This window comes from Pteropus medius, unplaced genomic scaffold, assembly GCF_902729225.1.
Source record: "Pteropus medius unplaced genomic scaffold, Ma_sr-lr_union100, whole genome shotgun sequence".
Taxonomy (NCBI): domain Eukaryota; kingdom Metazoa; phylum Chordata; class Mammalia; order Chiroptera; family Pteropodidae; genus Pteropus; species Pteropus medius.
This window is the reverse complement of record NW_024355990.1, coordinates 5,317,212-5,327,782: the sequence shown is the minus strand read 5'-3', so window position 1 is coordinate 5,327,782 and position 10,571 is coordinate 5,317,212. Positions and strand designations below refer to the sequence as shown.

The 10,571-nt window shown below is 48.6% G+C and overlaps 1 protein-coding gene across 1 annotated transcript in view; it reads left to right on the top strand.

Annotated features, from left to right (window-relative positions):
* The first annotated feature begins 4,494 nt into the window (after window positions 1-4,494).
* LOC120600240 (CMRF35-like molecule 5) overlaps window positions 4,495-10,571 on the top strand; it is a 12,431-nt gene continuing 6,354 nt past the window's right edge. Inside the window, exons 1-2 of the mRNA XM_039859661.1 lie at window positions 4,495-4,693; window positions 9,285-9,488. Coding sequence (XP_039715595.1) covers window positions 9,410-9,488 — 79 coding nt within the window. The 5' untranslated portion in view covers window positions 4,495-4,693; window positions 9,285-9,409. The remainder of the gene's footprint in view (window positions 4,694-9,284; window positions 9,489-10,571) is intronic.

Genomic DNA, 10,571 nt, shown 5'->3' with positions numbered 1-10,571 from the left:
GAGAAAACGGATGCCAGCAAATCAGGGCATAATGTGCAGCGGGGCCCAGGGAGACATGCTCAGAGCTCGGGCCGGGGAGAAATGGAGACACACTCGCACAGATCTGCACTTCGGAAAGATGCGGTACTCAGGGCTGACACCCAGCCTCGCTGGAGGAACAGCCCCGGCTTCAGCCTCCCTGCCGGCAGCCCCCCTGCCCCCGCAGGGCATCTGAGACCCCCCTTCCTGCCCTGGGCCATTGTCCCCCTGTCAGGACTGCTTCCTCCCAGGTCCTGAGTCCCTCTGAAGCAGAAGCCACACTGGGGAGATTATGAGGAAGAAGAAGTGACTTTTTCTCTTTGGCCCCTTTTTCCCTAGATGGTTTCCCTGCCAGTCCTCCTCTGCTCCCCACCACATCTTTGTATATTTGGGCTGTTGGCAAACTCACCGCACTGAAACTGCTTATTCTAAGTGACTCCCACACACCTCTCTCTTCCTTCAGAGGTTCCTGTCCTTCCTTCTCTGTCACCCGCTCCCTCTCCCAATCAATTCTCTTTATCTTGTCCTCTTTAAAAAATATTTTCCATTATTGTGAATTTTGTTCTACCTCTTGGCAGGTTTTTATTTTATTTTGGGGTTTTACTTTCTCTTCCAACTTTTGGATGAAACATTTACTTTAGAAATTATATTTTTATTTCAGAATGCCCCTTTTTTGTTCTCTGACCGCCGATGTTTTCAATTTTCTTCTGTTCCCTGAATTTGTGTCTCTTCACCTGGGGGTCCCATCATTGTTTTGTTTGCTGTTTGGTCCTTCCTCAAAGGTCTGATAATTCTTGGTTATCTGATCAGAATTAAAAATAAGCCAAAACATAGCTGACTGAGACCACAGAGCAAGAGAACAAAATAGTAGGTGAATTAGACCTGTTTTGTCATGCAAACTCCTTCGAGCAGGGGGCGGGGCGGTGTCTTCTAAATTCCAGAATGAAGAGGCTTGAAGCTGGTTTCGATTTTATTAAGTGAAAGAACTCTCTGATGTTGCCCTTGGGGCAAGCCTGCCTGCAGGCATTGGGGATATGCCAGGACACACGAGTCTGTGGAACCGCTCCTTGAAGGAGCTCCAATTGATTGCTTCCCCACCTCCGGTCCCACTTGTCACCTACATCTGCGGACTTTGACTTCAAAACTCCCCTGAGTTTTATCAGGCAGGTCACTAAGAGGCAGGAATTGCAAAATGCAGTCTATGTTCCTTGCTCTTTGCCTTGAGGTTATGTCCGGTATGCCCCAGACCACCCAATCTGAAACTTCTGCGGCAACCGTCCCCTGAATCTGGGTAGGGTTCCTCTCCCAGTCTCTGCTTGTCCCTTCTTGTTATCAAGTCCGTCTATCACAGTGTCATTATCACAGCGAACTAACTACATTCTGAGCAACGTCTGGATGACCCGGGTTCCTTAGGACGAAATCATGCCAGAGGAGAAAATTAACACAGTCCTGGGACAAGACGAAGAAAGCATACAGTTGTCCAGGCTACGTGAACATGAACTGCCTCTGTTCCTTCATCCTGGTGGGCATTAAAAAGGATACATCTGCCGCATCGGTAGTCATACACACACACCATCGACTCCAGTGAGGTTATCACTGTTGGCACGGAGGCCACAACTTGGCTACTCTTTGGTCAAGTTCATACTAGTCCGTTGTCATTGGTGAGTTCAAGGCAGATATGATGGGACCATCACCTTGTGTCCTTCAAGTCTTAGAAAGTGGCACTAGGCTCTGGTATTCTCAGCAAATGTGCTAGTGTTTTTTATTAGCATTCTTGGTCACAGCGGAGGGGCAGTTTAAGGGTTTCCACTTGACTTCCCCGGGGTGATCACATCTCCCTCATGACCCAAAAAATCAATAAGAGAATCGTGTCGACTGCTAAGCCCATCCACTTCTAATATCTCCGGAAACCAAGAAAATGACCAGGTAGTCACCTCTCTTGCCTCCAGGGTCTTGATCTTGCCTCTCGTTCTCATAGTCATCTCCACTGATCCCAACGCAGGTGCCATCAGAACTTGCTACCCGGTCCATTAATTATGCTCACCTTGCCCCAGACCGATAAGTGCTTCCACCTGCCTCTGCCATCCTGGAATTCTACCGGCTCCTACTGATCCTGTGAAGCTCAGTTATGTAATGACATCGTCTACCTTGAAGCCACCGTGGAGCCGCTCGGCGATGCTCATGTCCTCTCGCCAGCATATCTTCCCTGTAAATGGAGTGGTCCCCGGGACTTTTCAAAGATCATCCTTATTTGGTGGGTTTTCAAGTCAAATATAACAGTTCCAGTTTAGCTTGCTAGATTCTCCCAGCCTTTGACCCCTTCTTCCACGCTCTGCCGACGGCCGTTCTGGGACCTTGACTTCATTTAATGTGGGGCGACATTGATTCCAAGCTTCTAGGAGTCCTCCCAGCCGTGCGTGAGAACCAGTCTCCTCGGTTTTGCCGGTGTGCTGAGTGCCCCCATGTTGTGTGTGCGAGTACCCCCATATTGACCAGTTCTTCCTAATTCACAGCCTTTTCCACCACGTGATCCAGGACCTTGAGATCCACTACCAGGCTCGCTTTTCTGGGTCCTGCCAGGACATATTCACTTCCTCTTCCCAGCATATCCCCAGGGGGGCCATATTGACCCATCGCCTCAGGTATTGGTCTTGTGGTCAGGAGGGGAAATGAGGGCAGAGTCCTGCAATAGATCCCCAGGGGGCGAGTAGTGTCCTGTGAGGTATCTGCTTCCTTTCAGACTTGTGCAGCATCATCAACATGGGGAGCCATTATCTTCTAACAAGTGGATCAGGCCACTTCTGCAGACCCGGAGGGTTCTTGGAAATCGGAGTGGCAGCCAAGTGGTCATCTGCATTGGCAGATGTGCCACCCCAAGTCTCAGGGTCTCACTTTTCTCTCAGGAAATATTTGTCCTAAAACACTTGCTGAGGCTAAGAATCTAACCTTGGCTGAAGTTTCGCTTCTCTTAAAATTAGGTCCAGATAAAGGAAACAATGGTCCCTGTGAACGCTACTAAGGGAGATACAGAGTGTTTACCGAAGGCACGGGCTGAAATGTTCACAGCCACACTGTGCGTAATAGTTGAAAATTTCAATCTAGTCACATGCCTGTAACAGTAGAATAGATAAATGTGGTGAACTCATAGGGTGGACTATTATATCATGATTAGAATAAACAAATACAAACAAAAACAACTACACCAGAACCATGTCGATGAATCTCACAATCACGACGCTCACCCAGTGAAGCCAGACAGAACAGTGAGTGCTGTGTGATTCGCTGATATAAAGTTGACTGACATAAAGAGCTGACAAAACAATTCTAGGCAGTTAGAAGACGGGAGGGTGGCGACCTCGTCAGCAGTGACTAGGAGGAAATAATGACACCCTGACTTCGTAGGTCGTGGCTGGAAGGAAACACGAGAGAGGCTTTGGGGACGATGGTAACATTGGTTTCTTGCTCTAGGTGCTGGTTGCATGAGTGTGTTTTGTTTGTGCAAAGTTATTAAACTGTGCACTTTAGATGTGTTCACTTTCTGGATGCATTTTATAGTCCAAGGAAAAGTTTTAAAGTTTTACCATGGAAATCTCTCCAAGACATTACATATACGTGTACTTAGTTCTTTAAATAGCAGCCTAGTGTTCCACTGTGTGGCTCCACCATAATTCACTGTCCCCACAACCAGGTCCACGTGTTGCAGGAAGCGACACCTGATGGAGGAAATTGGACACTCAGACAATTTTATTAGAGGAAGGAGAATGTTTTAGCCGGCGGAGCACGTGGGGCTTAACAGCACCAAAACACAAGCTCCTCTTGGTTAGATTTCTTACAGTTTATATATCTTTGCAGTGTTCATGCGAGGGATGCATGATTCCTTTGTCTGAGGTCTTATGTGCACCTCATGACTCAGGATGAGGAGCGGGAGTTTCGGGTGGCGGGGGGCGCTGCAAAAAGGAAGGAATTTCCAGACCACTGGCCTTATCTATTTACAGGTCATTTGTCTTGTAGAACTCGCGACCTTGGCGTTATCCGCACTGTTATAGGATTCTCGAACGCAGAGATGGGACATCGAGGCTATAAGCAGGAAGCAGCACTTATTGATGCCGGCACCTGCTCAGCAGATTCCTATCCAAAGGCTGAGCCCCGATTGTAACATAACGGGCAGTTTTATACAGTCTTGTTATTCCTACACAGCTGCAGAGATAAGGAAGGAAATTAGTTGTTTGGCAAGCCATGAATCAACAGATGTCAGCTGGAGAGTCCTTGAGGGGAGTGGAGAGGGCAGTCAGGAATGAACTTATTTGAGCAGGAAATGGCCAGGCAGGGTGTGGCTGCCACAGCACCAAATGTTGCAAGAGTTTCTAGAAGGCCATTTAGAGATTTATAGGATCTGGTAAATCTATAACCAGTTGACTTGGTCATTTCCGTGAGCTCTTTTCCTTTGCATTTTTCAGATGCCTCCTCTCCTCTCTTACACGAAGCCTGTTTGCAGCCTTTTGCGCGTGCATTCGACGCTGCAGGTAAGATGGTCAATACCCTTCGCAGATCCCTCCCGCTGAGTGCAACTAAGAGCCCAGACAGAATGTGTGCGGCGGTATCTGAGAATTCTGCTAAGTGAATCGGTGGCAAGAAGACCAGGGAAGGAAAACAGAATGAGAAGGACCCCCTAGCTGTGAGTTTTCTGGGTTTGTTGCCTTCTATACCTCGCCTAGGCAGGAACCCCCTGGCCACACATCTTGAAACTGCACACTCAGCAGGGACAGTACCAGCTCACTGTGAAAGGGAAAGGGGGAGCCAGTAGGGGAAAAGTGGGCAGGAGACCCGGAGTTTTCTCATGTTTGGTTTTTCTTCCCCTCCTGTCCAGTCTCAGCCAGTCCCAGCACAGAAGCTGCAATTCTATCTGCAGCCACTGGGGGCCAACACCTGGAACTGAAGGAGCAGGTCCCCTCTGCCCAGGGGAACCGTGAACCGTGCTCTGAAGACACCAGGGTGGGGAGGACACGGTTGCATTTGCTCTCTGTTCTCCCTCTGCTCAGCCCTGGAGGTTGACCATTCTCAGGAAGTACACAGCAGGCAGTGAGAGAAAAGCCCCAGTTTTCTAGCCCAAGGACCAGCAGGGGGCTCTGAGAGCTTGGAAGGGGCGGGGATCAAGAAGGGGTAGCAGCTTAAGAAAAGGACCCTAGGAGAGTGACGTCAGAAACATGGCGGAGTGAGAGACGTCCCCAGATCGCTCCCCTTGAAACAACAATAAGCTGAACATCTAAAACTCAACAAAAAACACCCAAACTGCACACCAGCACGTCTGAGCATGGGAATCTGCCCATAAGAGCTACCTCAGGTCAGAACCTGGGTGTCGGGCTGTGAACTGGGAGAAACAAAGAAGCTATCTCTTGCAGCTGGAGCTCCCTGTAGGAGGAGGGGGAGGAGAGAAGGTGCGGTGAATTTCCTGAACAACTCTGCCTGTGAGCTCCAAGCGGCAGAGGCAGGCCCCAGTTATCAGGGCAGGAAGCAGAGAAGCGAGGTACAGCAGAGAAACAACAGTTGGTTATTACCAGCCGGCGACTGCAAAACTGGAGGCTGAGCCGCAGCCACCATCCTCCAACTCAGAGGGTCCCTCCCCGCATGCCCTCCAACACCGAATGCCCCACTAGAGCAAACACTACCAAAACTGTCGCTGAAACTGTCGCTAACACTGACAGAGACTGAGACTGAGGGTAGCGAGTGTGATTATCTATAAGAAGAAAAAGGCATTATTATGAACTTTATATAAAGCAGGGATCCAAGAGACTTAGACGCCACCTACTGGAAACCAAAAGAAAAACACCTTCTTTGAAACAGGCTAAAGAGAGACCTTTATATAATAAATCTTTCTGGAAAAAAAGCAGAATACACTTGCATTAATGTCCAGGTGGAGAAATAGTCCATTAAACACAATGAACAACCAAGGGGACAAAGCGGCTCAGAAAAAAAGAGAAAAATCTCCAGAAAATTAGCTTACAGACATAGAAATATGTGACTTAAATGACAGAGAATTCAGGATGGTACTTCTAAAAAAAACTCAGAGAGATCCAAAACGAGCCATATCAACAATTTCAGGAATTTTTGAAAAAGCTAGATGAGCAGAATAAGTTCTTTAGGAAGGAAATTGAAACCCTCAAAAAAAACTAAATAGAACTTCTGGAGATGAAAAACACACTGAAAAAGGTGAAAACTGAAACAGCAAGCTTGGGAAATAGAATTGACCAAATGGAGGAAAGGACCAGTGATATATCAAAGACAGAAATCTAGAAATAAATCAGAAGGAAGAAGAGAGAAACCAAAGAATGAAAAATAATGAAAGAGAAATGCAAGAACTAACTGATACCATCAGGACAGGAAACATAATAGTCATTCTTGAAGGGGAGGAAAAGGAGCAGGGATTAGAAAGCGTTTTCCGACAAATGGTTGATGAGAATTTCCCAAATCTAAGGAATGAGCTGGAGCTTGGAATTCAAGAAGTCAACAGAACACCCAATTATCTCAACCCCAAAAGGCCTTCTCCAGGACACATTGTATTAAAATTATCAAACATCAATGACAAAGAAAGAATTCTCAGGGCAGCCAGGGAAAAGAAGATAGTAACCTATAAAGAAAAACCCATGAGATTATCACTGGATGTCTCAGCACAAACCTTTCAAACTGGGAAGGAGTGGGATCAAAGATTCAAACTATTAAATGAAAGAAACTATCAGCCAAGAATAACGTATCCAGCAAAGCGCTCTTTTAGATATGAAGGAGTAATAAAGACCTTTCCAGACATACATTTTCACAAGTGTAAATCTATCAAACTAAACCTGTTTCTACTTCCATAAATTGTAACACAGCATAGCTGATTTCCCTTCAGGTGTATTGAAATAGTGTTTCCTCAGCTTCTTCAAAAATATTCTCACCTGTTTCATGCAGTCTCTTCAGAGAGGCTAATTCTTCAGTCACTTCAAACATTGGCTTCTTGAATAAATAGGAGCAAATGAACAGTATCCTGACACCTGTCATCTGATTAAGAGCCAAGGAAAACCACTCAAAATAATTTGCCTTCACTAAATAATTTAAATTGACAATTGACATTGTTCCCAGTGGTCTCAACACTCTAAGCAGCTGTTCTTACCCAAAGGCTATTGGTCTAAAACAGGTTTATTTTCTCTGGGTACATTTTTTCAGCTGCTGTAATCATGTTAAATTTCCTGCATGGCTCGCAAATGAGCCGCTTAAACATGAACTTTGGTTGCAGCCTCTTTTCCTTCATTTCTTTGATTCTTTTCTCTTTTTTGTGTGTGAAGAAATTTTACCACGATGAGATAGAGCTTTAAATTGTAACTTTTCAGAATGTTTTTTGCGAGTTGGTAATATTGTGATGAGTTCTTGGTCCGTTAATGTCGACGTATAGTATATTCTTATAGCAGAGATACAGGTTTGTTGCATAATAAACATAATGCTTTGCCATCTAATTTGATAACAAAAAAAGAAAAAGAAAGAAAAAAAGAAAGAGAACCTAGAACTCCCAGTCTTACCCCTAGCTGTGCATTTTTGACCAGACCCTGAATTGAATACCCAAGACTGTGAACTGGGGGGACACCGCCACCCTTGTCATGGAGTGGCCACTAGGTGGCACACACGGGGCAGTTCCCAACAACACCTCAAGGGTTCTGAAGGCTGAACTACGGAGTCACAGTGCACGGGGGCCAGGTCAGCACCTGGTGTTCTACCTCACTGGCTTGACTGCCCGCCACGCAGGAATGAATCCATAAAGACCTTTCGGTATGTTTCAGGTGATGGATCCCTGAAACGAGGCTTGTGTTAAAACTCTACAACAAAATGAACTGTACTGCATCGAGAAATAACAAAAACAGCAAGACAAAAGTTTCAAACTATGCGCTTTAAATGTACGCGGTTTATTTTATCCCAATTAAACCTCGATAACTGTTAAGAAAGGGAGGGAGGGCCCAGGCCAATGCCGCCTGCGGTCCTGCCCCCACCCCTCCCGGCAGGCGCCGGGGCTCACCTTCACCCTCAACCCAGGCAGAAGGCTCCGCCCTCAAGCAGAATCGCAAGCATTGGATGCTCCGCCTCTTCTGCCTTCTCCCCGCCCTCCCGAGAACGGGCCCAACGCTGCTTCTGCTGTGCTGGCAAAGGCCTCTGCGCTCCACCTCCAAGTCCCTACACTGCGAGGCCATCAGAGAGTGACAGGTGACAGGGAGGAGGCCTTGTGGGCTTGTCTTAGGAAGGCTATAATCTAATAGGGGCGGGCGATAAGGCCCATGGACCAGATGTTGTGACAGATCGATTTGAGGAGAGGAGATGACAAGGTGACAAGGAATGTCGTTTTGAGTTAGTCCGAACTGCTAAGTAGGTCTCCACAAGTGCCAAGAGTCATTGACAGCGAGAGCGGAGACACGTTCTGGGAGGTGTGGGTGGCAGCAGGTGTGTTTGCCACAGTCCTGTGCTCAGGGGAGATGTTAGAGAGCCTGGCAGGGACAGGCACACTCCCCGAGGGAGAAGAGCATCTAGGACAGACTCCAGGAGATGCCGGGGGTGAGGGGCAGAGCAAGGAGAGTGAGAGGGAGCAGGTGACAGAGAAGGAAGGACAGGAACCTCTGAAGGAAGACGAGAGAGGTGTGTGGGAGTCACTTAGAATAAGCAGTTTCAGTGCGGTGCGTTTGCCAACAGCCCACAGCCAGTGAAATATACAAATATTTGTGGGGCAGGGAAAACATCTAGGGGAAATGGGGCTGAAGGGAAAAGGCCACTTCTCTTTCCTCATAATCTCCCCAGTGTGGCTTCTGCTTCAGAGTGACTCAGGACCTGGGAGGAAGCAGTCCTGACGGGGGGACAATGGCCCAGGGCAGGAAGGGGGTCTCAGATGCCCTGCGGGGGCAGGGGGGCTGCCGGCAGGGAGGCTGAAGCCGAGGCTGTTCCTCCAGCGAGGCTCGGTGTCAGCCCTGAGCACCGCATCTTTCCGAAGTGCAGATCTGTGCGAGTGTGTCTCCATTTCTCCCCGGCCCGAGCTCTGAGCATGTCTCCCTGGGCCCCGCTGCACATTATGCCCTGATTTGCTGACATGTTTTCTCAGTTACACACACGCACGCGCGCACACACGCACATGCACACACGCGCACACACCTGCAGCGTGGAACCCTGGCCAGGCCTGGACGCTTTGCTTCCCCACAACCACACACATCATCACGCTCCTCGTGCACCACGATGACACTGCTTTTCTCTCACTTAAGGAAATTAGGAAGTAACTGAAGATGTGAAATTAAGAGAAGTAGATTTCGACAAAGGGAAGGCAGTTTGCCTCCCAACTCAGTCACAAGTCCCTGGAGGGCACGGGCATTGGGCGCTCACCAGGGAGATGCTCACCAGGGAGAGAACCCAGGCAGGCAGGACCCTGCGGCTGCTCCTGCCTCTGCTCCTTCACGTTGGCACGTCAGGTGAGTGGGGCAGGGGCTTTGGGAACTGGACTGACCGAGGCTGGGCAGGGAACAGAGAGGGTCGTTTCAGGGGAAGGGGCCATGCCAGGGGAAATGGCAGGGCCAGGTCATCGTCCAGACACTTTTTTGTTAACTGAAAACCAAGTTTCTGCTGCCTCGTAGGTTGGTTCTGTATGAGGTGCAAGGTGCGGCTCGGGGACCTGGATGGTTTCAGAGTCTCCACAGCTGGGCTTGACTCGTGTCTAGAGCTGAGAACCCGTCCTCTAAGGTGCTCGGAGGACAGGGAGGAGGGGGCAGCAAAGCCAGGGCGCGGCAGGGTCTCTGGACTGTTGCTCAGTCCCGCTCGTCTGCCTGCCCGAGTTTCTGCCCCCGATGAGCCAAAGAGACCGTTGTCCAATGTAGTCAGTGCAAAAACCAAGACGCAGAGTGGCCTCACCGGGAGGGAAGACCAGAGATTAGGTTTCTATTTCTGGGCTGAACGCCAAGTACTTGGGGGCAGCTGGCATTTGGTTCTAGGGAGGACTGAGGGACGCAGGGCCGTATGGCGGCCCCAGCTCTGCTCCTCATCCTCCCAGATGAGGCACCAAGGAACAGGAACCACAGGGCTTGGGACGTGATGCAGAGAGAGTCTCTTCCGGGGAGGAGGTCCTCATGGGCCATGAGAGGACCCCGTTTATTTACCCATTGGTTTATTCACTATATATGTTGGAGATAACGCTGATAGGGAGATTTGCGTGCACAAATTTATCAGGGGAAATGAGCATCTTACTGTTCTCTCCATTTGGAATGTCACGCGGGTAAAAGGGGTACATATGTGTATTAGTCATAAAGCAGAAGAGCGGAGACCGCTTGGCTTAAACAATAGGAATTTGTTTTCGCACAGTTCTAAGGGCTAGGAGGTCCAAGGTCAAGGTGCAGGCTGATTCGGGTCATTGTGAAAGCTCTCTTCCTGGATTGCAGGCCGTATCCCTCTTATTGTAATTTCTCTTTGTGTACATGTGAGAGAAGCGGGGAGAAAGGGAGAGGAAGAGAGACAGAGACAGAGACAGAGACGAGACAGAGAGACAGAGACAGAGACAGAGA